This window comes from Scardinius erythrophthalmus, assembly GCF_964197995.2.
Source record: "Scardinius erythrophthalmus genome assembly, chromosome: 1".
NCBI classification, from domain to species: Eukaryota; Metazoa; Chordata; class Actinopteri; order Cypriniformes; family Leuciscidae; genus Scardinius; species Scardinius erythrophthalmus.
In genome coordinates this window covers 25,819,078-25,846,793 of record NC_138221.1, presented here as the reverse complement: position 1 = coordinate 25,846,793, position 27,716 = coordinate 25,819,078, and the positions used below count along the sequence as shown (strand labels likewise).

General features: G+C 41.3%; 1 protein-coding gene across 3 annotated transcripts; it reads left to right on the top strand.

Annotated features, from left to right (window-relative positions):
* The first annotated feature begins 10,799 nt into the window (after nucleotides 1-10,799).
* LOC308697409 (tripartite motif-containing protein 16-like) lies at nucleotides 10,800-27,367 on the top strand. Of its 3 annotated transcripts, none has more exons than XM_081376617.1 (8): nucleotides 10,800-10,858; nucleotides 11,980-12,111; nucleotides 22,287-22,872; nucleotides 22,998-23,093; nucleotides 23,223-23,456; nucleotides 23,543-23,693; nucleotides 23,900-23,959; nucleotides 26,425-27,367. In XM_081376617.1, the coding sequence occupies exons 3-8, from the start codon at nucleotides 22,291-22,293 to the stop codon at nucleotides 27,000-27,002; spliced, it is 1,701 nt and encodes a 566-aa protein (XP_081232743.1). In that variant the 5' UTR covers nucleotides 10,800-10,858; nucleotides 11,980-12,111; nucleotides 22,287-22,290; the 3' UTR covers nucleotides 27,003-27,367. The 3 variants fall into 3 exon arrangements, with proteins under 3 accessions (XP_081232743.1, XP_081232742.1, XP_081232741.1); XM_081376615.1 differs by having other exon boundaries at nucleotides 10,811-11,692; XM_081376616.1 differs by having other exon boundaries at nucleotides 10,800-12,111.
* Nucleotides 27,368-27,716: the final 349 nt, after the last annotated feature.

The window sequence follows — 27,716 nt, the reverse complement described above, 5'->3', positions numbered from 1 at the left end:
GGCACACACAGACATCAAGAATTAGCGTATGAATCTCAACAATGGTGACAAACAGATCAACTCTGAACATAAGCTCATTATTTATTCATGCAGCAATGCATGATGGGAGCCATGAATGAGTTTTGATTGGTGGTACCCAGAATGCACTTCAACATGCTTTATTATTGTCACCATTGTTGAGATTCACAGGCTGATTCTTGATGTCTGTGTCTAAAAAAAAAAAAAAAAATCTATGTGAACAACTTTTAGGAAATTATTTGGATTACATTATAAACGTTTAAAATATTATGATTTTCAAGGACAGTGTTGCTATAATTAATATAGTATATCTAATTCAGATATTGGGCTCTATATGAGTTCAGTGATTCAGGTCAAATGATTGTGAAATAATTATTATATTAAAACACAACCAACACCATCAAATCACCTTGTCACTTTGTTCATCTGGTTGTTATAACTCAGTTACAACAGCCAAACAAAATCTAAAGTTAATGGTTTCAGGGTCAACAGTCCAACTAAAGCAAACACTGCTCACCATAATGGTAACATAAAATTACGTTTTTCTCCTTCAGTGATTCTGCTTGTTAACATCAGGTGTCTTCAATAATGCTCAATCATCACTCAATTAATCACTAATAAATTAAGGTCTGCTCTATCTCCATAGACAGTAGGCTATATAAACGTCTATCTCCCTCCCCTTAAGAAATAAATAAATAAATCGTTTGTACTTAGCAAAAATTATCACAGTAGTGTGTGTGTGTGTGTGTGTGTGTGTGTGTGTGTTGCACATCCATAATGGCAAAGGGGACGCGATTAAAACTTTGTAAGTACATAAATGTATCAAATAACCATTCCGAGACGTTTAGTCCATTCTCATTCGTGTTTATTCTGTGCCAGACTCTCTTCATCATCTAGGTCCAGCAGCAGGGCGGGGATATGCAGCTCATTTACATTTAAAGTGGTACGTACACAAAACAGCTCTTTTTAAAACAGGCCCCAAAAATGACATTTTCAAATGGTTATATAATAAATTAACTGTGGGGTATTTTGTGCTGAAACTTCACAAATGCATTCTGGGGACACCCAAGACCAATATTACATCTTCTAAAAAGGGGCATAATAGGTGCCCTTTAACACTGGGGATTTTGCTGTGTATAGCTTCGGTTAAATACTAGTAGCCTTTATGAAACATATAAGTTAAAATAGGCATTAATGACTCGTTATAAAGTAGTACAAACGTCTTCTTTAATAAAGTGATTTTGTATGATTTGTAACCAGGCACTAAAGCGATTACCCATAAAACGTGCTTTGAACCAATTGGATTGCTTGGGTCCTGATCCCGGACTCATCTCTTCAGCCGGACCCGATTGTTCACCACACCGGACAGATTTTCGAGTGCTCAACCGATGGATACTTTTCTATCCCAGGAGGCCACGCGAGTAGCCTGGGTTTCCCCATACTGCCTTGCTCGCAGCACGATTTTATTCACGCTGCTAGGCAGTCTGGACACCATGGACCAGATTTTCCCCTGAAAAAGGGAACCAATCACAGAACGGGGAGGGAGCAGCAAGACGATGACGAAACCGAAGCAGTTTGTTCATATCTATAGATCCAACATGGCATCAGACTCGACGTTACCTTCTACCCTCATGTTTATCTTGCACAAACGGTAATATTCGCTAAACGCCATCGTGTACAAATAAATCTTTGACCCATCGTCTTTTTCCTCGTCGAATTTCTGTCACTCTACATACGTCATCTGGTATAATTGAAGCGATTGGCTATGAGCTACGTACAGGCGCATTTGATAGACATTCATATTAGCACCCAATAAACGGCTCTGGGCATTCGTAAACCACGCCTCAAATACAAGAAAATGTACACGTGGTTCCCAGACCAAGTCTCAAATGAGACTTGGTCTGACGTTAGCCAGGCTACCACGCGAGAGGATACGTCATAAAAAAGAAGAAGAAGAAGAAGAAGAAGAAGAAGAAGAAGAAGAAGAAGAAGGATACGTCATACTCAAACACGACGGAAAGGATGACGGACGAGAGTGTTTTCAAATGTGAGTAGGCTATTACAAATCAAATGATTGCATGTGTTGAACTACTGTACAGTAAACTGTTGAATTGTTGAAGGAGTAAAAACGCTATATAGTATGGTAAATTTGTGATTTTGCTGTAAATCACATTTTATTTTGTATAGCTAACAGAGGTGCTCCAGTAAGGACACATACGTCTCCAAAGTGGATTTGCATACATTTTAAACCGTATACATCTTAAATACAATTACTAAATGTCTATTTAATATCTAGCAAGAAAATCTTCTATAAGAATTGCAGATTACTACGTCTAATAGATAGACATCTGAGTGATGTATGTGTACTATTGTTTAGGAGAATTCACTGTTTAGGTATGTGACAAACTGACCTATATACGCACGATTGCTTTGTTCCCGCGGCTGTGTTCCCAGCAGGTAATCAGCGCCAGACGCGTTGGTGACTTAGAAAATCTGTCATATCTTTGCTTTGTGAATACCTCTAAAGCCCATATACTAGTGACGTAAATTACGTCATCACGTTGATTCCCACGTTCGAATTTCCAAGATGGCTGCCGTAAGAAGAAAGTTATAAGCGAAGCAACATTTCTCTCGTGTTTGACATCAAAATCCGCTATGAAGGTAAGTATTTTTTTGGTTTCAAACCCAATACTTTTGATAGAATATCCCTCTGATGGTCTTCGTTTAGGAGTCACGTTCTTGGCCTTCCCGGTCAGAAGTGACCGAACACCTAAAAATTAAACTTCCTCCATCCCAGTAAAAACCAATGCAATTTATTTTTGTTCTATAATATTTATTCTTTTTAATTTAGTATTTTGAGACAATTTGATTAATATTAATTTATAATAGTCCATTTTTTGCCAATGAAAATAATGATTGGTTTTTTTTATTTTTTATTTTTTTATGCAGTATTTTCGGTTAAAATAGAGACTAGGCTTTCAGAAAAAAAATAAATCAATTTATTAAACATAAAATTAAATAAATCATGTTATTGCATGGGTTTACCACTAGATGCCTGTATAGCTCTAAATGGAGATGCTTGTGAATTCTAGTTGTTTTTGGACCAAATTACTTACTTTTAAGATGTGGATTGAATGTATTTTTTTAGAAATTCTCAAATAATACTTTTGCCAAGGTTTATAACATTTTATTAATTATTATTTTAATAATTTTAATAATTATTATATTAATTATATATATATATATATATATATATATATATATATATATATATATATATATATATATATATATTAATTATAATTATTTATTATGTTATGTTTTTCACTCTTGATGTTTTAGAGTTTCTACCCCTTCATTGCTGAGCACTTTTTTTCTGCATCGTGGCCGATTTGAAGAGAATTTTTGTGTTTTTGTCAATTTCCCATTCATTTCCTATGGGGGTCATTTTTGACCGAAGACCAAAATCGTGACTAATTTTTTTACGACCACTTAGCATGCTCAGATTTATTTATTTTTTCAATTTTTTTTGTGTTCACATACCTAATGCCAGAAAAGTCACCAAGTTTCATAACATTCCGATGAAGCTGTGATTTTTAAAAATTCAAAACAGATTTTTGTAATCTGAATTTATTGGTGTGTATGTGTATAAAAGTGTGTTTGTATGTGTGTGTGTGTGGGTGGGTGTGAATTTTTTGCACTCTTGATGTTGTAGAGTGTCACCCCTTTGCTGCGGTGTACTTTTTTTTAGAATTGTGGCTGATTTGTAGATTGTACAGACAAAAATTCAGAGAATTTTTGTGTTTTTGTAAATTTCCCATTCATTTCCTATGGGTCGGTCATTTTTGACCGAAGACCACGAGTGTGACTATTTTTTTTTATGACCACTTAGCATGCTCGGATCATGACCTCAATTTTTTTTTGTATTCACATACCTAATGCCATAAAAGTCACCAAGTATCATAACCTTCCGATGAAGCTGTGATTTTTAGAAATTCAAAACAGAAAATTATTCGGTCAGAAATGGCCGAGGACCATCAGAGGGATATACATTTAACTTGAATTAGGTGAAGTTTGGGATTGATTGTAACATTCACATGTGTTTTTTTACAATCCGCAAGTGACGTTGTTGTCAAAAGTTGAATCGGCCATTCAATCATATTGGCTTCCAAAACTTCTCCCAGTTTTCATCAATCCGTGCAGTATTTTTCAAAGTAATCATACAGAACGAAGGTTTAGAATCTCTAGATTACATTATTGGCATGATTTTGTCAAACATATAAATAAATACCATGGATGGTTATGGATTTGTTTAGGAACAACTGTGCTTCTGGCTGCCTGCTAGGTCATTTGACCCGTTTCTAGCAAGCTGATTGGCCGAATCTTACAAACATTTCAGCCCATGTGTGCTGTATTATTCTGCACAGAGTTGGTAAAATTGAATTATTTTCACAATTACTGAAATGTCTTTTTTTTTTTCAAAAGTAAATTAAAGCAGCAAAAACAACCAAATGTCTGTAGTACTTGTAGGCCTCATTGCTGTGTGTTGTGAGAATGAATTTCTTTGGCCTACACTGCAAAAAATGCTTTTCTTACTTCGTATTTTTGTTTTGTTTCCAGTCCAAATATCTAAAAATTCTTACATCAAGAAGCATTTACTAGAGAAGTAAAATGACATAAGAAATTATATTTTATTTTAAGATAAAAAGAAAGTCATTTAAGTATTTTTTGCTTAAAACAAGCAAACTTATCTGCCAATGGGGTAAGAAAAAATAAATCTGAATTCCAATGGAAAACAAGAAAAAAAATCTTAATTCAAATGGAAAACAAGATTATTTTTCTTACCCCATTGGCAACAAAACAAAATACTAATTAAGAAAGCATTTTTTGCAGTGTACTGATGTTTATTCTTAAACAAAATTCAACAGACATGCATTTATTGATTTCTAAATGATAAATAACATAATCATCAATTAATATTACTTCTGAGAAATAAATAATTGTCTATTTTGTAGGTATTTTTACTAATAGGCGGCCCTTCTTGATGAAACGATGCCAGTGGTGGGAAAATAACTTGACTTCCATATCATCCAAGGTGAGTCGTTTTTCATCCTAACTGAAATAAATAGAATTATGGAGTAGTAGTCTTAATATGTATATATTTATTTTAAATTATACTGAAAAACTGGAGTAGGTCCTGTGGTGTTTACATATTTATATTTCCACAACAACAAAATAGAAATTTCTTCTAGATGAGCAATTTTGGGACTGCATTCAATATTCATGAATTAAACTGGATATAAATTAAATAAAAACTTATTTTTTTCCCCTAGGTTATACCATCATGCCACCAAAGAAAAAGTCAAAGCGGGGATCGTTTTCTCCTCAGCTAAGCCTGTTTTGTGAGTATTTGTTGGAACATTTCACTGCTGTACCAGCTAATCATGAGGAGCTAAAGAATGGTCACGTGTTACTCTCATTCATCTCTAATGACCATTCTTGGACGAATGTTGTCCGGGATATAAGTAACAAAATTCCTGGAATCTCAATTCTACAGCATCAAGTGGTATCCCTTGTGTCCAGATCATTACACAGATTTAAGAACCTCTCTTGTGATGCATAGATGGCAAAATTTAAGGAGATCTGCAATGACGTTTCCCCTGTACATCATTCCACTAGTTCCAGGACTGATCCTCCTACATCTATGAGTGACGAACCCACCTCTCCACAGTTAGAACCTACATCATCAGTTGAGAATACACCTTCACCCTCAGCCTTGACCCCTGAATCGATCACCCTTCCACAGCTAAGGGGAGATAGCTCGACTCCACGTAAACTCAAAATGAGGAGAAGACTGGAATTCATGGCAAGATCTAGAAGTGAAATGAAGCAAAAGCATGCTATGGAGATGAAGTTGTTAAGAAAGCAGCTGAGACAGCATAAGAGTGTGAAGTACCTGAACCAGTGTCTTAAAAGGAAAGATGAAATCATAGAGAGGAAAAAAATCTACAATTAGGATTCTTTGACATGAACTGAAAACCACAAAATGGGCTACTGAACTAGAGGAAACTAAATTTAAGTTGGCCAGACTGATAAAGAAGCACCGCAGATTGAAGCAGTCCAACAAGAACAGGCGTCTTACTACCGTTAGTAAAAAACTTCATGAGAATGACCATACTAGACTCTCAAACTTGTTAACTGAAAAAGATGACGAGATAAGGTACTTGGAGAATGAAACACTCTGTCTTAAAGAATCCATTACTAATGAAGCATCTGTTGTGGAGAAAAAAACTAAGAAAGATGAGAAAACCTTCTCATTAGATATGAGACAGATGTGTATGATTCAGTAATCAACCAAGTTCCTACTAAGAATATACCAGTACTCATCAGAAGGTTTGCTATGCGATTTGGAGTAAAGCTGTTCCCCACAGAAATACTGTCGAGCAGATGGCCCGGGAGCTTGGTGCGATATCGGACCTACAAACCGCTGAAGTGGCAATGACTACCGAGAACCTTACATTAGGATTTGACTCAACAACACAGGAAGGTGTTCATATAAATAGCATCTTACAACTAAAACAAAGTGCTTTGTAGTAGCCATCGATCAGTTACCCGGTGGCACTGCGGAAGACTATGCTGAACATGTGACAAGTTCTATTGATGAACTGGCTAAAGTTTATTCAGTTTTTTATTTCTGTGATTACCAAGACTACCGTAAATCTATTATCAGCAACATTTCAAATGTTATGACAGACCACGCAGTTGTATACCACGCTGCAATCCAGAGAATTTCAGAGTCGTGGGGCAAACCTCTTAATGAGCTTAACTGCCACCTTCATCCCATCGACACCATTGCCAGTTCATGTCGGGCTGCATTGAAGACATTGGAGACTTCTAAGGGGCATGTATTTGGTAAAGACTGTATGGCAGCAAACATTGTCCTCCAAATGAACAAACTTCGTTATAAGGATGGGAAGGGAGACCCAAAGGGTTTCACTACTTTTCTTGAAGATGTCAATTTGCCCCGTGGCTTGTTACCCCGTTATCGCGGGAATCGTCTCCATGTACTTTTTCACCTATGTGGCAAATACATAGAGCATTATGAACTGTTTGAGAAGTTCTTGAGAACTGGGACAGTGTCATGTGGTGGATTGCTGTCAGGCTTGCACAAAGACTTCACTAACCCAACTGCCAAGTTGGAAATCCAGGTCCTCGGCTTGAATGGAAAACTATTATCAGGCCCTTGGATGAAGAAGTTTTACACTTCTGCCGATAAAAAAGTTGATCACCTGGAAGGAATAAGTATTGTCAAAAACGTTCTGTCATCCCTCAAAGAAGCTCAACAGGATACAATCAGTGTCCTCACTCGTGATACAGATTTTTTTGGTGACACTCTTGACAAGTGTGACTCAACATTAGCCAGACTCCTAGAGTTTCCATCGGACAAAGATTCTTTTGTCAGTATGATGTCTGTCTGTCTTTCTGCTACAACTGCTGTCATAGAAAGGCAGTACAAACGATATTTAGAACTGGTTGTGACTGATGAATTACGGAAAGAAACAGAAACAGCTAGGCCACACAACATTGACTCTGAAGAAATTATGGGTATGTTTAGTGCTGCCAAGCACCGAGCTCCTAATGCCACCCTATGCTTCATGTCATCTAGGATGAGGGCTCAAAAAAAACATCTAGTTGAGTACCTCGATGAACTGAAATACCCTAAAAAGGAAAAGATCATCTATTGGGCAGTAGGTATGGCTCGAAAGAAAAGACAAATTAATCGGCAAAGTCATGTGGAGATGAGGCGTGAATTATCACGAGGGGCAGCCCTGAAGCGTCAAAAGAAGGATCAAAAGGAGCAAAAAGCTATTGAAAACAAACTTAAAGTGTTAGATGTGTCCCTGATCGAGAGTGAGTTTCCTGAGTTGGAAGAAAACTCCATTTCTGCTGTGACTGATATTCTCTCTGGTGCTTTAGTGGGCCGTAATATTTGTCATGTATGGTTTGATAGTGATTCTGGGGAGAAGACTGTTTACTCAGGACGTGTTGAGAAACTGAAAAAAAAGAAAAAAGGAACCTATGTAATTGCCTATTGGGGTGAGAATGAATCGTATGATGATGCTGTAGACTTTGAAGTGTCGGTGTATGAATGAGCAGCAGACTTTATATGCCAAGATCTAACATTATCCTAGAGCTGAAACGATTAATCGACGACTAATCAATTATTAATCGTCAACTATTTTAGTAATTTTAAGTTTTGTTGACAGAATTGTCAGATTTTGAGCCAGAATTAAAATAAAAGTTTGTATTTTTTGACGAAAACCCTGTTTCTTTAGATCTTGTCATGTAAACTAATCTCTATCTAATCTAATATGTAAGCAGAAGTAAAATTGCTTTGTAAGATGACTAAAGAAACAATGAAATTCATGTGGCAATGCCAATTGTCTGTTTAATACAATAAATATGTGAATATAGCTTTTATTTGAGAGGATTTTGATTTCATATGGAAAGATATGCGTGGATTGATGCTCTCGGTTTCATTAATTAGTGGTTAATTAGAAATAATAAAATTTTTATATATACCTTTTAAAAAGAGGTCATCTTAATCTTGTTGGAGTTTTAATTACCTACACTGTGGTGTTTGACTTATGCAAATAGACCAAGGAATGAGGAAGTTATGTTATTTTGAAGTATTTGGTCAAGCGGAAGAGGTCACAGTTTTTCATTGTTTTATTGTTTTAATTAGGTACAAAAATGACCCCCAATTTCCGAATTTAAAAATTCCATAACTTTCTTAATAATTATCCGATTTTAATCATTTAAAAACCATTTTAAAGGTATTTTTATTATCTATCATATGGTTATGATTATATATGAATTTTCTAATATTGATTTTTTTTGTCACTACCTACCCTGTTGTCAACACTGTTTTCATTAGACGGATGTTTAATAAATTTACATAAAGTAACTAAACATAAGTAATCTATTTCATTTGTCCATTAGTACTGCTGAAAAATTGTGGAACATTTATGATCAACATGTAAATGTAGTGTTGAGCTCATAAATCACAGAGGTTATGTGAATCTTGTCTGGATGTTACAGGGTCAGATGAACAGATGTGTGTTTATCCGGTGGAGAGAGGCTCGTGAAGCTGAATGCTGCCATCAAAGGCTTTGAGTGAGTATACTACAGAAATGAATAACAACAACAATTTTAATATTAAGTTGTAGTTTATTTTAATTATTGTAATTTCAAACAGAGCTATTACAACACTTTTCTGATTCTTGATTTCTGTGCATTTGCTGCACAGCTTTTGTGGTGGAGCAGCACCTGCAAGGGAAGATGATGGCGGCATTTGTGAAAAAAAGCAACAACCTCAGGCACAAAGGAATGGCTACCTCTGGCGGTCAGCTGATTCATCAGAATAAAGCCTCAGAATGGGAACCGCTGTGTTGAGACGGCAGAACAATGTGGGGTTCAGCGCCTGTAGCCTACATACAATCTTGTAGTTTTAATAAAGCTTTGTTTCATGTGTTGACTTGTATATGCATTTGTTTATTGTGTGATGACTTTGATTCATTCTTTTACTAATTTATTAATATTTCTCACTGTTGTCAGTAAATAAAATATAATTATTTAATTAATGCTTTATTTATTGTTTGAATGAAAATTTAGATATGTTCACTATATACACATCTAGAGTGTATTCATGCATAGCTATGTCATATGACATACATTTTGTTTGTTAAGGATAAAACGGTGGGTCACATTAGGGTTAAATCATAGACTGTAAAAAATATGGACAAAGCGTCTGTGACGTCACCCATAGACTTTCTGAAGAACGGGTTTGAAGCCGTTTATGGGGGGTATGGGCGGCGCCATCTTGGAAAATCTTGGGAAATCCTAACCCCGCCCACCTTCCGACGCAGCGCGCGTCACTCAGCTCGCTCTGCTACTCCGGTTATCTCTGTGTATATTTTAGGCAACGAAATATGTTATAAAACACCACACTAACTCTTTTCGTTTTCATTTAAAGAAATCTTAAACATTATAGCCACACAAATGTGGTTCAGGGAACGCGTATTGATTATATTCACTGCACATAATGTTTGCCTATTTATAAAAAAAACTAAATATAAAACACAAACCTGCCTCTTTTCGTTTTAAATATAATATAAAAATATTAAATATTTTAATATGGTCCAGGCAATATGTGCATTTGTACTAAACAACAGATGTTGCAGTAAACAACATTACAGATCATATTCGTTGTATTAAAATTTAAAATGACAAAACTCAACCCATGCTTGCACTCTCAGAAAATGAAATTAGATTTGAACTGGAATCAACTTGAAATAAAATAAGTCTATAAATCTAAGATCTCAGCAGAAGTTATTTCTGAGAATTAGTTTATATGTTGATATTTAGTGGTCTCAAATGAAATATGTTCACAGTAATATTTTGCTCACATTATTTATGCATTTTAAAATGTAGTTAATACATTTAAATTACAGTTGGTCAATTTATGGCAGTTGGTTTCTCCAAGTGAAATTAGTTAACTCAAGTTTTAATTTAGTGCATTTTTACATACTGTAGATTACAGTAAAGAACTGTACAATTTTTTACTGTAAAAATACCTAACAGGTCTAACTGTGTAGGTCATGAATGAAAGATTTAGAAATAAAAATATGACCCTGTCCATCTCTCAAATTGGCATCATGTCGGATCTTTTCTTTCCCTTTAAAACGCTTGTATAAGCGGGTGTGTCCCGGTGCTCCGTTAGTACATTCTCACTTTACAATGGAAGAATTCACTGCAATGCAGCAGCAGGACACGTGATGTATTGATCTTCTGTTTGGACTCGGAGTTAGGGATTTTTATTAGTCTACATAATATCGTTTTCCCCTCATGCTAGCTTTTCATTATTATATTCAGAAATAATACAAAATGCAATAAGTAAATTGTGCCAGCGCAGAATCGCGAAAACCTCGATTTACTCACAGTTAGTGTTTAATTACGCCGGCCATGCTTTTAATTTCATTGGTACTAAACAAACAAATTAACAAACTCAAATGACCATCAGTTCTAGGACCTAGTCTCAGTATTTTCCACATCTCCCACATTCCTCTGGCTCACATACCGGAATGATGGCGATGACTCGAAGGTTTCATTAAAATTGCCTATTAAGCGATCCACATTTATTGTGTAGCCTATGTATTTTGCACAACATTATGTGTTCGCGTGTGGCGAAATGAACGTTTCTAGAGGTTACTATTACATGTAAAACTAATATAATGTAGGTATTGGGGAGAATACGAATCACGCAAACACTTTCACTTTCTCCTATGTCACGTGATTTCAATGTATCGTTTACAGGGAATGCATTGACGTCACTTTTCCCGCAGGGCCAAGACACTCCCTCATCCGGACTGAGTGGCAGAAGAGCTGTGTGTGATTGGATTTAATAGGGGAAACTGAGAAAACATGAGTAAAACAAATGATTATCAGTTTAAACTGAAGGCTGGACTCGATATAGCCTAGTGTTCCTTACAACTTATAGCAAAGATTGCCTGTGAACGCTTTACATAAAAACAATATACATCAGTGTGATCGGACCTATCATGTCGTCATGTCCAGTTATTTATTTTTGTCCAATTATGCAGAATATACGATGGTAAATATTTAATTGATGAGTTGTCAATACAATCTAACAATACAATATAGTGTATTATTTTGCCTCAAAATTCTGCGTATTGACACAAAATGATCCAGTTGTTTCTGTGAACTGCAGAGATCCATTTGCTTCTGTAGCTTTCAGCAGTCTGTAAATATACCTCAGATTTCTTGTCAAATAGTTGTACAGTCAATCTTAAAACTCTTTCCCGTTTTAGATGTGTTTTGTGTGTTTTTCTCGGGATTTACGCGGAAAACTAATGATACCTCTGTCTTTTTGCCACTCAGTGCGCGTGCCGCAGTCTCTCTCCAGCCGATAGTGACGTCATACCCTCGCTTTTAAAGACCTGCAGAGAACTTTCACTCCCTATCTGGACTCCAGGAGCTGGACAGACTGACACACAGACAAGAAACGACCAGGTTTGAGTCTATTGCCTAATAATTTGTATTAAATGTCAATTGTATCAGTAATTAGGCTAATTACTTTTATAGAAATCGTCATGTCTGATATTGAAAAGTTAACTGCAAAATTGACCGTAGATTGATTTGATTTTCATAGCACATTATATTGACTAAATACACACCAATACGGTATAGCTGTAATCTTTAACCACATGTTTAATACTAGTTTTGGGTAACACTTTAAATTAGGTGTCCTAGGTCAAAACATACAATACTGTTTATATTGTATGGCAAAACACTTTTTCTGCTATTGAGGTGGTAGATACGGGTAAGGTTAGGGACAGGTTTGGTGGTTTGAGGTTTTATAAAAAAAAAATATAGTACTGTAAAAACATGTACACAATATGTGCATTGTATCAAAGATTAATTAAAACATGAATGCATAGTAGTTACTGTAAATACACATAATATAAAGAGGGACCTAGTTTTGTACAAATTAAAGGATTTTGATAATCAAGTTAATGAAACATTGGACCATCGAGAGGTTGAAGATTAAGTTATAGAAAAACATAATTAAAGTCACCATTGTGGAGATCAGTACGTGTTTTAGTTGGGCTCTTGACCCTTAAATTATTAACTTTAAGTTCCCTTTCAGTCGCTCACGTTCGACGTAACGTTGACGTGCAGAGGTGTCAAAAGTATTCACATTCATTACTCAAGTAGAAGTATAGATGCAAGGCTTTAAAAAGACTTCTGTAGAAGCTGAAGTATCAACTCAAGCTTTTTACTCAAGTAAAAGTATAAAAGTACTGGTTTCAAAACTACTTAAAGTATAAAAGTAAAAGTAATGTAAGGAAAAAAATGCCATTAAGGACAAAAGCTTAGGCCACGCCACAGGGGCCTATAGTGCACTACCCCCTATTTTTCTAAAGGCCATATTTGACTATAATTATATTAAAATGTTGATGTTGAAAAATTTGGGATGATGCACTAGGCTACCTGTTTCAGCCGTATATATGCCCATAGAAAATGAATTTTCTAAATAAATAAGCTAAATAAGCTGAGGAATCAGGGAATTAATAGGGTAATGCATTAAGGTTTTTAGTCTATACTGACCTTAACAATACGTAAATTATTTAATTCTGTAATGTTACAAATAACTAATAAAGGCATGGTGGCAGTTTAACAGAGACTTAACTTTACTACGCTCATAGTGCAATGCAATAGTGCAATACTGTCTTGTTCCTTGCTTTTTGAAGAAGCCAAACACATGTCTGCATCTTTCATTTAAGGGATATAGTTCACCCAAAAATTCAAATCATTTACTCACCCTCAAACTGTTTCAATCCTGTATGAATTTCTTTCTTCTGATGAACACAAAAGAACATATTTTGAAGATTGTCGATAACCAGACAGTGGATGGACCCCATTGACTTCCATAGTAGGAAAAAAAATACTATGGAAGTCAATGGCTACCATCAACTGTCTGGTTATCGACATTCTTCAAAATATCTTCTTTTGTGTTCAGCAGAAGAAAGAAACTGGTTTGAAACAACTCGAGAGTGAGTAAATGATGACAGAACTTTCATTTTTAACTAAGTGAACTAATCATTTAACAGAAATTAACTGTTGGCATATGTTTCACATCAATACGGTCTAGTTTGTCCTGTTGGACACGACACACAGCAATACTGTCAAGTGTCACTTGTGACCATTGCTCTGAGCCATGTTTTCAGTGTCCTAAGAGCACTGAAACTTCTTTCAGTCCAGCTGATGAGACTGGGATGATCAACAGGCCTCTCATTTCAACAAGACCAGCCTTCAACAGACCAAGCAATGTTATTTGTTCATGTTTAATGGGGACTTTCCATTGACATAATGATTTTTATACTGTGCAAACAAACTGTGTATTCTACCCCCCTATAGACTAACCTTACCTATCACAGAAAACTGTCTGCATTTTTACATTTTCAATAAACAAAAGTCTGATTTATAAGCTGTTTTCTGAAGAAGAAAAAAAAATCCCTAAAAGGACAAGGAGTTTGGATATTGACATCTTTGTGGGGATATTTTGACCCTATAATGTAGAGTTGCACACACACACACACACACACACACACTCACTCTCTCGCTCACGCACGCACACACACACACACACACACACACACAACCTACCTCTCTCTCTCTCTCTCTCTCTCTCTCTCTCTCTCTCTCTCTCTCTCTCTCTCTCTTTCTCACACACACTAACGATTATGTTAGTGTTATGTTACGATTGTCATTATATTGTAAAAACGTCTGTCCCCAAATCAATATTTGACGCGATTTGCCCCGTATTCTTGAGCACAGAACTGTTGATTTCTCCCTCGCTTACCGCATCTAGGTTTCCTAGGACTCGGAGGAGTTTTGGCGCTTCGCACAACCAAATGTGACTACAGCCTCTCACAAGTTAGAAAGAAAACACAAAGCCAATCAGTTTAGCGATGTGTGTTCAGGAGGCGGGACTCAGATCTATTAACCGTTTGTGTAATTGGCCAATTTTTTTTTTTAACGACGACAAGCCGGAATGAAAATAAGCCGAAATGAACTAGGAGTAACGAGGCTATTTTTAAAATGTAAGGAGTAGAAAGTACAGATAATTGCGTGAAAATGTAAGGAGTAGAAGTAAAAAGTCGTCTGAAAAATAATTACTCCAGTAAAGTATAGATACCCAAAATTTCTACTTAAGTAATGTAACGAAGTATTTGTACTTCGTTACTTGACACCTCTGTTGACGTGACGACGTAATTGGGATCACTTCAGGGATCCCTATCAACTTCGAGTGTCTACAGAACGAGCCAATGAATGTTGGCGTGCGTGAATCGCGTCACGCGCCCCCGCCCCGCCGGTGTTCATTCACACTGCGGCTACCCCTGGGTGCCTCAGCACTAAGAGAGTGTTTTTCCAACCTTTTTTATTTTACTAAAAGAGCAACACAAGCGTGACCCTGCGTCTTTTTCAAGATGTCATTCCGCTTGTGCGTTTCTGGATGCCGTCGTTCCCTGGCACCAGCAGATGGCCACAATAGTTGCCTCTCATGTTTGGGCATTCAACATGCTGAGGCAGCTTTTGTGGATAGTTCATGTTCTCATTGCCGGAATATGACTATCTCAGCGCTAAGATCGAGACTCGCTTACCTCAAGGGAGGTGCAGTCCCCTCGCTTATGCCCCGATCTAGTGTTTATTCTGCCCCGCAGAATAGACCTACTTCGGCGCATGACCAGGGTGATCTGAGGATTACCGTGAGGGCTTCCCCGTCGAGTCAACCTCCGCGGGCCCCTCACGCCTCACAAGCGCTGCTGCCACGGGAGCCCCTTAGTGAACGTCTTGGTCCTTCTCCGGAACGACCAGCCGTTTCCTTTGGGGCTCCTCCTGACGACCAGATGTCGATCGCAGCATCGGAGGGGGAGCTTCAGTCCTCTGGAGATGACGACTCGGCTGCGTTGCCCCCCTCGGGGCATGTAGCGTTGTCCGAGACTGATCCAGAATGGGCGGCTATGCTTTCCCGGGCCGCCGAGAAGTTCGGGCTTGCGTGGAACCCCCCACCACGTCCCGAACCTTCTCGGTTGGACGATTGGTTTCTCGGGGCGGGCCATGCTGGTTCTCAGTGCGCCGCCCCGGTACCTTTCTTTCCGGAAGTGCATGAGGAGCTTTCTAGGACGTGGAAGGCACCGTATAGTGCCCGAAGCCGTTCTAGTGGCTCCTCCCCCCTCGCCACCCTCGACGGCGGGGCAGCTAAGGGGTATGTGGATATCCCCCCAGTGGAGCGGGCCGTCGCGATGCAACTGTGTCCGGCGTCCGCTTCCTCTTGGTCGGGTAATCCACGCCTCCCGTCCAAGGCCTGTAAGTTTTCGTCCGGTCTAACGGCGAAGGCTTACAAGGCCTGTGGACAGGCTGCTTCCGCCCTCCATGCCATGGCGCTCTTGCAGGTCCACCAGGCCCAGGTGCTCATGGACATGAACGAGGGTGGTTCTGACCCAGAGCTCCTCCGGGAGCTCCGTGTGGCAACCGCCCTCGCCCTCCGGGCGACGAAGGAAACCGCACGTTCAGTCGGTCAGGCGATGTCCACCTTGGTGGTCCAGGAGCGCCACCTCTGGCTCAACCTGGCAGATATGAGGGACACCGATAAATATCGGTTCCTGGATGCCCCTTTTTCCCAGGTTGGGTTGTTCGGCGACGCGGTCGAGAGCTTTGCCCAGCAGTTCTCGGCCGCACAGAAGCAGACGGAGGCCATCCGACACATCCTGCCCCGGCGGACCGCTGCTGCTTCCACCCGTCCGCCGGCCGCAGATCCTCCGTCTACTTGTCACCGAGGTCGGCCTTCTGCGGCGTCCTCTGCTCCCGCTAAGCCCCAGCAGCAGCAACCATCCATGCCTCAGCGCGGAGCAAGCCGTAGGAAGCCGACCCCGCCCGTCCAGGCCGCTGCCAAACCAGGAGGCAAGCGACGGTGCAAACGACCCTGAGACGGGGGGCCCAGAGGTGGATCAAGTTGCTCTTCAGGAGATGGCGAAGGTGCCACTCCTTCCCCCGGTGGAGGGCCGGGCGGAGAATCTTTTGTTTCCTTTTCTTTTTGTTCCACATTTTCAAAGAAAGAGCAATTTCTGAAACCTTTCTGAAAGAGGGCGCGCTTGGCAGTCGACGACGGCGCCATGCCTTGTCACTCCCGAGCCCCTCTTTCACCGCCAGCAGGCAGCAGTGGCTGTGTCCTGGACGCTCTGACACCTCCGCACACTCACTCTGCCCTTCGACGGAAGCAGATATGTGTTGCACCACACACTCAGACCCCACTTCGGGCCGCTGTGCCGTCCGAGTCGGGTCCCTGCATTCCGCCGCGCTGCCCCACCCCGGGTACGTCTGTGGTGCCCTTGGTCCCGCTTGCTCGGTCTCTGGGAGCCTGGTTAACGCTTCCCAGCCCGTCTCGCTGGCTCATCCGTACCATCAGACTTGGCTATGCGATTCAGTTCGCCCGGCGTCCCCTGCTTTCAAGGGCATCCTGTTCACCCGTGTTCTGGCGGACAATGCCCCTGTGCTCAGGGCAGAGATCGCAGTCCTACTGGCGAAGGACGCGATCGAGCCGGTCCCTCCAGCCGATATGAAGACCGGCTTCTACAGCCCGTACTTCATTGTACCCAAGAAAGGTGGTGGGTTACGACCAATCTTGGACCTGCACGTCCTGAACCGGTCCCTTCACAGGCTTACGCAGAAACGCATTTTCAAATGCATCCGTCCCCAAGATTGGTTTGCAGCGATCGACCTGAAGGACGCGTACTTTCATGTCTCGATTCACCCTCGACAAGTACAAGGTCTTACCCTTCGGGCTGGCCCTGTCGCCCTGCGTCTTCACGAAAGCCGCAGAGGCGGCCATTGCTCCCATGTGCGAGCGTGGTGTTCGCATCCTCAACTACCTCGACGACTGGCTTATTCTGGCCCAGTCGAGAGAGCAGTTGTGCGAACACAGGGACATGGTGCTCAGTCACCTCAGCCACCTAGGGCTTCGGGTCAACTGGGAAAAGAGCAAACTCACCCCCGGGCAGAGGATCTCTTTTCTCGGTATGGAGTTGGACTCGATCAACATGACAGCGCGCCTCACCGAGGCCCGTGTCCAGTCAGTGTTGAACTGCGTGAGTACGCTCAGACGCAGAACAGCGGCACCACTGAAACATTTTCAGAGGCTCCTGGGGCATATGGCATCTGCAGCCGCGGTTACGCCGCTCAGATTGCTTCATATGAGGCCGCTCCAACACTGGCTCCACGATCGAGTCCCGAGATGGGCGTGGCAGAGCGGCTCGTGCCGGGTCCAAGTGACTCCGCACTGTCGCCAAACTCTCAGCTTGTGGTCGGACCCTTCGTTCCTGCGGGCAGGTGTTCCCCTGGAACAAGTGTCCAGGCACTCTGTGGTCTCCACGGATGCCTCTTCCACCGGCTGGGGGGACACGTACAACGGGCATGCAGCTTCAGGTCTGTGGACGGGGGCTCAACTGCATTGGCGCATCAACTGCCTCGAGTTGTTAGCAGTACGTCTTGCACTGAGCTGTTTCAAAACGCTGCTACTAGGCAAGCACATACTGGTCCGTACGGACAGCACTGCGACCGTTGCGTACATCAACCGCCAGGGTGGTCTACGCTCCCGCCGCATGTAACAACTCGCCCGCCATCTCCTCCTCTGGAGTCAGAAGCATCTGAGGTCGCTTCGTGCCGTTTACATTCCGGGCCTGCTCAACCGTGCAGCCGACGAGCTCTCACGGCAGCAGGTGCTACCGGGAGAATGGCGACTCCATCCCCAGGTGGTCCAGCTGATTTTCAGGCGCTTCGGGACCGCACAGGTAGATCTGTTTGCCGCCCCGGACACGTCTCACTGCCAGTTGTTCTATTCCCTGACCGAGGGGACCCTCGGCACGGATGCTCTGGCACACAGCTGGCCCCGGGGCCTACGCAAGTATGCGTTTCCCCCAGTGAGCCTTCTTGCACAGACCTTGTGCAAAGTCAGGGAGGACGAGGAGCAGGTCTTGTTAGTTACGCCGTATTGGCCCAACCGGACCTGGTTCCCGGAACTAGTGCTCCTCGCGACAGCCCCTCCCTGGCCCATCCCTCTGAGAGAAGACCTGCTCTCTCAGAGACGGGGCACCTTATGGCACCCGCGTCCAGACCTCTGGAAACTCCATGTCTGGTCCCTGGACGGGACGCGGAGGTTCTAGGTGACCTACCCTCTGCAGTAGTTGACACCATCACTTCCGCTAGAGCCCCCTCTACGAGGCGCCTCTATGCGTTGAAGTGGAACCTGTTCGTTGACTGGTGCTCCTCTCACGAGGAGAATCCACCCCCGATCTTGCTCGATCAGAGCTGTGCTTTCCTTCCTGCAGGAAGGGCTGGAGCGAAGGCTGTCTCCCTCCACCCTTAAAGTGTATGTTGCCGCTATTGCTGCACATCACGATGCTGTTGATGGTAAGTCTTTGGGGAAGCACGACCTGATCGTCAGGTTCCTGAGGGGAGCAAGGAGACTGAATCCTCCTCGCCCACTCTCTATACCCTCTTGGGATTTGTCTCTGGTCCTTTCGGCACTTCAGAGACCACCCTTTGAGCCTCTGCAATCAGCTGAGTTAAAAATTCTGTCCTGTAAGACAGTACTCCTGGTTGCATTGGCCTCTATCAAGAGGGTAGGGTACCTGCATGCATTTTCGGTCGACGAATCGTGCCTAGAATTCGGCCCGGATAACTCTCACCTCATCCTGAGACCCCGGCCCGGATACGTGCCCAAGGTTCCTACCAGTCCCTTCCGGGACCAGGTAGTGAACCTGCAAGCGCTGCCTTCGGAGGAGGCAGACCCAGCCCTGGCTTTTCTCTGTCCCGTTCGCGCTCTGCGTCTGTACGTGGACAGAACGCAAAGCCTCAGGACCTCAGATCAGCTCTTCGTCTGTTACGGAGGCCAGCAGAAAGGGAAGAATGTCTCCAAGCAGAGGATTGCCCACTGGGTAGTGGATGCCATCGCCTTGGCTTATGAAGCCCAAGGCGTGCCCTGCCCGCCTGGGTTGAAAGCCCACTCCACTAGGAGTGTCGCTTCTTCCTGGACGCTGGCACACGGCGCCTCGCTGACAGACATCTGTAGAGCCCTGTGAGTTTCTCCGCACCCCTTCGGCAGTCGGACGTTGCGGAGCGTCCGACGCCAGGCCTAGTGCTCGTATGCTTGTGTAACTTGTGCTAGGCTGGGTTCCATATGTGCGATCCCTGCGGCGATCCCATATGTGTATTCTTCCACGACCAGCTCCCTGCGGTGAGCCCGTGTCTTCCCTTGGCAGAGTCTGCTCTGCCGTCACTGTCGGTGTTGTCTCCCCCTTCGGTTGGAGCCACCCCAGTGACATTCCATATGTCACACTGCCCCTTCGGCCAGTCCATATGTGTATTCTCCACATGTTACCTCCCTTCGGGCAGGATGTGGCTCCGCAGCGTCCTTTCCCCAGGAAAGGTACGCTTTCCCAGTGTTATCCAAGGGTTCCACTGTGTGGGGTATAATGGAACAGCAGTTGAACTCCCTCTACACAGGTCTTCCGCCCCAGCAGTTGGGGGTCTGAGAGTCCTGCGTAGGGCGCTGGATGTGGCAGCAACTGTGGCGTTTTCCATGGGATCCCAATTACGTCATCACGTCGACGTTACGTCGAACGTGAGCGACTGAAAGGGAACGTCTCGGTTACTGATGTAACCCTCGTTCCCTGAAGGAGGGAACGGGAGACGTAACGTCCCATCGCCACCGTTGCTGACCATCGCTGCATGGCCGTCACAAATCTCGGCTCCTCAACGAAAAACAATGTGTGCGTGCGCCCGCTTCCTGTTTATACCCGCGCGGCAGGGCGGGGGCGCGTGACGCGATTCACGCACGCCAACGTTCATTGGCTCGTTCTGTAGACACTCGAAGTTGATAGGGCTCCCTGAAGTGATCCCAATTACGTCGTCACGTCGACGTTACGTCTCCCGTTCCCTCCTTCAGGGAACGAGGGTTACATCAGTAACCGAGATGTTTTGTTTGGCTGCTGTACCTGAGTTATAACAGCCAGATGAACAAATAGAAAAGGTGATCTGATGGTGTTGGTTGTGTTTTAACATAATCATTATTTCACAATCATTTGACCTGAATCACTGAACTCATATAGAGTCCAATTTAGTTTGATTAACTTTATTAATTATAGCAGCACTGGCCTTGTACGGCATGATATTTTTAACTTTTACAATGTAATCCAAATAATTTCTAGAAAGTTTATTTTATACAAAAAAGAGACACACAGACATAATCAGCCTGTGAATATCAACAATGGTGACATTTCTAAAGCATGTTGCAGTGCATTCTGGGTGCCACCAATCAAAAATCATTCATGGCTCCCATCATGCATTGCTGCATGAATAAATAATGAGCTTATGATCAGAGGTGATCTGTTTGTCACCATTGCTGAGATTTATACGCAAATTCTTGATGTCTGTGTGTGCCTACATAAAAACTTTTCTTTTAAGTTTTTTTTTTATTTATTTTTTTTTATATTGATTTGATCATATGGATTTCATTGAAAAGGCTAAAAATATTATGCTGCTATAATTAATAAAGTTAAAGGTGGGGTATGTAATTCTCTTTTTTGGCCATTTTTTCAAAATCACTTAAAATCCTATTCCTAACCCACTTACAGCCACTGAGTTAGAAGCACTGAAATAAAAATTAAGCAATTTAATCATCTGTGGAACGGGCAGGACTCGAAAAACTCCAGCCAATCATTTCCAAGACCACCTAGAATCATTGGACAGTAAGTGCGTCAATCAAACGGTCGTACCATCCCCCCCTCCCCCATCCATGTCCATGTTCTTTGAATGGGTGGAGTCAAAGGAAAGAAGGTAGGACCATTTGAGTTGTGTATTTTCAAAATCTGCCGGCCGTTTTGCAAATCACATACCCCACCTTTAACCTTGGACTCTATATGAGTTTAGTGATTCAGGTTAAATGATTGTGAAATAATGATTATGTTAAAACACAACCAACACCATCAGATCACCTTTTCTCTTTGTTCATCTGGCTGTTATAACTCAGGTACAGCAGCCAAACAAAACTCAAAGTTAATAATTTAAGGGTCAAGAGCCCAACTAAAACACACACTGATCTCCATAATGGTGACTTAATTATGGTTTTCTCCTTCAGTGATTCTGCTTGTTAACACCAGGTGTCTTCAATGTTGGCAATAAAATATATTTTGTAAATTTTACTCAGTTTAAATGGTTAACTTTTAAGGAATTAATTTGATTAATTATTACTCAATTCTAATTTGTTAAATTTAATTAATAATATTGCTTGTAATCTGTTGCCTCAATTTTATTGATTAGATATCAATAAAATCAATGTATTCTTTTGTACAGTGTTCATTATAATCCCTACCAGCCGTTTGTTGTAGGCCTAGTCCTTAAAAGGTGATTTCTGTAAAGCAAAATATCTCCCTTTGCTTTAAACTTTGACCATCATTACTTTGCAGATGTTGTTTATGGTCAAACAGCAACATTACACACTAACTAAAGTTAGAAAAGTGAAATCATATTCAAGCACCCCTTTAAAACTGGATTGGCAGGCAAACTCATGAAAGGACCACAGTAAACGAATGAACTGCTCTATCTCTCTCTGTGTGTTTATACAGTGAAATGGCAGAAGCCAATATTTCAGTGGATCAGGATCAGTTCAAGTGTTCAGTGTGTCTGGATCTACTGAAGGATCCAGTGTCGATTCCCTGTGGACACAGTTACTGTATGAGCTGCATCTCAGACTACTGGAATCAGGAAAGAATCTGCAAATGTCCTTTATGCAACCAGACCTTCACACCAAGACCTGTTTTAGGTAAGAATGTGGTGATCGCTGAAATGGTGGAGGAACTCAAGGCTACGAGACTCCAAGCTGCTGCTCCTGCAGTTCCTCACACTGGATCTGGAGATGTGCAGTGCGACTCCTGCACTGGAAATAAACAGAAAGCAGTGAAGTCGTGTCTGGAGTGTCGAAGCTCTTACTGTCAAAATCACCTTGAACAGCATGAGAGTCTCTTCAGAGGTAAAGGACACAATCTGATGGACGCCACTGGACGACTGCAGGAGATGATATGCCCTCAACATGATAAACTGCTGGAGATTTACTGCCGTACCGACCAGCGGTGTATCTGTATGCTGTGTATGGTGGATGAACACAAAAGTCATGACACTGTATCAACTGCAGCAGCGAGGACAGAGGAACAGGTACTGCTTCATACTGGATCTCATGAGTGATCCAATCCCAAACATTTGAATGGTAGTGTAAATTTCATATTATATTTCATATTATAAATATTCATATAAAAAATACATTTTTTTGTTTTCTGCAGAGTAATTTTGAAGAAACACAGAGAAACATCCAGACGAGAATCCAGCAGAGAGAGAAAGATCTTGAGGCGCTGATAGAGGCTGTGGCGTCTCATAAGGTGAGTTTGGAGAAGAAGAGAAGTTTGAGTCTCAGTTTGGACTTTCCTCCATTGCTGGAGCGCTACTAGATCACTGTGTGATGTGTGTGTGTGTGTGTGTGTGTGTGTGTGTGTGTGTGTGTGTAACAGCGCTCTGCACAGACGGCAGTGGAGGACAGTGAGAGGATCTTCACTGAGCTCATCCACTCCTTTGAGATACGTCGCTCTGAGGTGACACAGCTGATCAGAGATCAGGAAAGATCTACAGTGAGTCGAGCTGAAGAACGACTGGAGCGACTGAAGCAGGAGATCAATGATCTGAGGAGGAGAGACACTGAGCTGAAGAAGCTTTCACACACACAAGATCATGCTCATTTCCTCCAGGTAACAGAGATATTCTCAAACACTGAGGACTTTAACAAGCTTCTGGAATTACAGGGAGTTTTTTTTTTTTGTCTTTGTGTCTGTAGAGTTTGCCATCTCTCTCTCTCTCTGGATCTACAGACGAATACACTGTCAGTTCTCATCTGTCTTTTGATAATGTAGTGAAATCTGTCTCTCAACTCAGAGACAAACTGCAGCAGTTCTGCAGTGAGGAGACACAAAATATATCTGTAACAGGTACTTTTATAGGTTTTACTGACTTGATCAACAATCGAGCTACTGCAGGTTTTGCCTAGTCATGCTGTGTCATTCGCTCAATTGAAATTTAACATTTAAATTACTTGTAAACATAGTCAATTATTCTCAGAAATTTGTTTAATAGATGTATATTTTATTTCCTCTCGATGTGAGAATTAAACTACTGATGTGTTTTGTTTCCGTAGTGAAAACCGTCCAGGTCATTCTGTTTCCTGATTACCAGACCAGAAAGGAGTTTCTACAATGTGAGTTTCTATGAAAACACACTGTTAGGGGATTTACAGTTAAAGACCCAAGGACCATATATGATTAATTTAGACCAGGAGTCAGAAGTGCAGTCAATTGACCCTTCGCTAAGCCACGCCCGAAAACCGCCACAGGCCAATCGTGGCTTAGCAACCGTAACTAGGCGCGGGAGGTCTGGCAAGCTTTCGAGCGAGAGGGAAACATGCCGAAGCGTTGTGCGTATGGACTGTGCAAATCTGATACCCAGTAGCCTAAAAGTTTGGACGGGGTGGTGGATTTTGTTCCCTTCCTGAAACCTAAAACACAAAGGGAGAAATGCCGGGCGTCATCTTCATTTATATAACGCTTTTAACAATGTAGATTGTTCCATAGCAGCTTTACATTGATAGGAAATTAAAAGTAAAGTGTTTTGGCTTTATAGCAGCTCTAGAATAAAGTTATTGTCCAGCTCGTGGATCAAGCAGTGTGATTAAAGGCAAGACGGAGGCTCACTGACATAATTTAACGTTAATTAAAAATATATTTCAGCATTTTGTTAATCGACGGCCAAACTAGTAACGTTACCCCAATCTGATCGCGACTCTCCCGGTGTTAGTTCTAGTAAAAGTAAAAGGTAGTTAGTAAAAGGAGGGAACATCACGGGGCTTGCCGGAGATCTCCAAGGAAAAGGTTGGTATGCAAACTTAATCAGTTCATAACAGTAGTCACTAATGTGACCCACGACGTGTGAGCATGTAGCCTGGTGCACTACAAATATAAGCGGGAGAATGTTATCATTGCAAAGTGGTCAGGCTAATGTCTTGTGTTTATTCCACAATACATATATGGATAAGCTGTTTGATTTATAAATCTTAGAATATTTTCAAATTTCACTTACCCTGCTGTGCATGCACAAAGCTGTTCCTCAATTTGTGTGTTTCCCATTTGAATGGTCAGCGTATGAGGCGGCTGCTGCTTGCGCTAGCTTCAGTTTTGATGAAATTATTCTCTAATCGTTTGCATATTATGTCGTGGATATAGCCCTCGAATGCATACTGCAGTCTTGCTCTCTCATATTTTCACCTGTTCGCCAAAAATGACTAATTATGTCCTTAGGATTGTCTGAAACCAGTGCATACATACTATAATAGACGTGCCAGGCGCAAAAGCTTGACAGGCGTAGCAACAGTAACTAAGGAGGGCGGGGCTTAGCGAAGGGTCAATTTAAGACAAGAGTCAGAATTATAATAAATTAAAGAAAAGTTTTACTGAAGATAGTTTGTAGTTTCATTAGCAGAAGTCAGCTTCAAGACTCACACAGGAGTTCGTAGGCCGCCTCGCTTACAGTTCCGCCGCTCCCAGAATCCACTCCTTCAACACACAAGTCTAAAATCCAGTCTAGTGGGAGAGTTTTATGCTAAATTAACAGTACAAGACCGTGCTTACTTTTTCTGTTTTTAAACCAATTGATAAATCAATTGTGCAAATCATAAACAAACATTCATTATGGATTAGATGCATTTGACACTGACTGAAAAAAATGTATAGTAGTGAATTAATATTAGTTTAGTTGTTTTCTTCTTAGCTTTTGTTGTAATGCAAATCACTAATTATTTAGCAACAGCATGAAGACATAGTGCTACAGTATTATTGAAGGTCAAACTGTTATGTGTTATTACTGTAAACCTTCATTCATACATACATATCTCTTTTAACATATCTTTCATATCTTTGTCTAAAAAATATACTATCTAAAAAAAGATACTATGGGCATGCATGTTTGAGACAAGAGATTGCATATAAGCGCTTAAACTTTCTGCTGCGACTAACGTTACACCTTGTATAGTCTGGTTTGTTTTCACATCTTTGTTTGCTGTTAAATTCATTTAAACATTTATTTGCAGCATGTTTGTCATCTGCAACTCCAACTGTCAAGAATGATCATAATGACTCAAAAACTAGCACCTTACAATTCATACACATTTCATTTATACATTTCTTAACAAAAAAAAAAAGATCATCTGAATTGCACTCACATGAATCTGTAAAGATGATAATGCCAGTAATTCACATTTCACCGTGTAGTGGCCGTCATGTTGAGCTTTTGGGGCTGAGCAAGCGCTCGTTCATTAGAGTAGCGCTGAATTTATGAGGATTGGTCAGTTGCTGGTCACAGGATTGAGACAAATATCAGACGAGCGATCAGTGCAGCTTTCACCTCAGATACTGTATAGACAGAGTCCTAAGCAATCCACATAAAAATCACAATGACAGTGATTCAGAAACTACAATCATGAGGGAGGGGGGTCATGAGGAAATTATGATTATTTTTATCCAATTAACTTATTATAAAAATAGTTTGTTTTAGCCATAATGAAATCATTCTTGAAGGGTTGAATTGGATTGAGGTTTTGTTGATGATTTTTCCATTAGAGGTACAACTTTTCAAAACACATGATAATTGTGAGTTTTTTCTCTCCATTAGATTCCCGTCCGTTGACTCTGAATCTGAACTCAGTGAATCGTCGGCTCCAGCTGTCTGAGGGAAACACACTGATCACTGTCGCTGACACGTATCCGCCATATCCTGATCATCCAGACAGATTTGATTGTTGGTGGGAGGCGTTGTGTGTGGAGAGTGTGACTGGACGCTGTTACTGGGAGGTGGAGTGGGCTGGTGAAGGGAGATCAGGAGTGGATATATCAGTGACGTATAAGAGTATCAGCAGGAAGGGAAATGGTCCTGAAAGTGCAGCTGGACGAAACAATCAGTCCTGGAGTTTGTTCTGCTCTCCAGACTACTGTTCATTCTGGCACAATAACATTGAGACTGTTCTCCCTGTAGTGTCCAGTAGTAAAATAGGAGTGTATGTGGATCAGACCGCAGGGATTTTGTCCTTCTACAGCGTCTCAAACACAATGAGCCTCATCCACAGAGTCCAGGCCACATTCACTCAGCCGCTCTACGCCATGTTTGGATTAGATAGACACTCAAGGGTGAAACTGTATAACAGATTCAGTAAATTTTTATTTGGGGCATTTCACAGAATGATGATGTCATGAGGCGTATTTGCTAGAAATACCACTACTGAATGAGCTGGTATGCTAGTATTTTCAAAGGCTTTTCTCAAATTTGAAGTAGCCTGTGTATAACCTGTGGCCTGTGTAGTGTGTAGCCTGTGCAAATGCGTTGTATTTTCTTGCATATACATAATACACATGTTTGTCATTTCTCTCTTGCTGTTTAAAAGAAATGTTTTAGTGTCTGCATTAATGTAACATTGTGTGAGTTTTCAGTTAAAGACAACTTTTTTTTGCTCTTTATGTGATTACATGACAATATCTGGCATGCATCAACTCACAAACATCCTGCTAACATTTGTATCGTCTAGAAAATGCAACAGAAGATAATAAATCACATTATGGACAAAACGTCAGGTGTAATAATATGAAATATGAGGTATTAGCAAGTTGTTGGATTTGCATGAATATAGCCTACACTCGCAGAAAATAAAGTACATAATTGTACCTTTAGGGGTACAATGGCTTGTCACTGGGGCTGTACCCTCAAGGGTACAGCTTTTGTACCCTTGGCATAGGGTACACATTTGTACCCTTGTGATTTGTACCTTAAGAGACCAGTCTTGTACCTGTGGTGACAATTTTGTACCTTTATTTAACAGTACAAAAATAGACCCTTCAAAAAGGGTACAATCGTTGACTATAATGAGGTTTATATATATATATATATATATATATATATATATATATATATAT

Bases quoted from the DNA above. Each gene is read 5' to 3' on its own strand.
- LOC308697409 (XM_081376617.1), top strand. From the start codon at position 22,291: ATGGCAGAAGCCAATATTTCAGTGGATCAGGATCAGTTCAAGTGTTCA. The intron at 22,873-22,997 runs GTACTGCTTCAT...TGTTTTCTGCAG, and splicing joins CAGCGAGGACAGAGGAACAG to AGTAATTTTGAAGAAACACA. The intron at 23,694-23,899 runs GTACTTTTATAG...TTGTTTCCGTAG, and splicing joins ACAAAATATATCTGTAACAG to TGAAAACCGTCCAGGTCATT.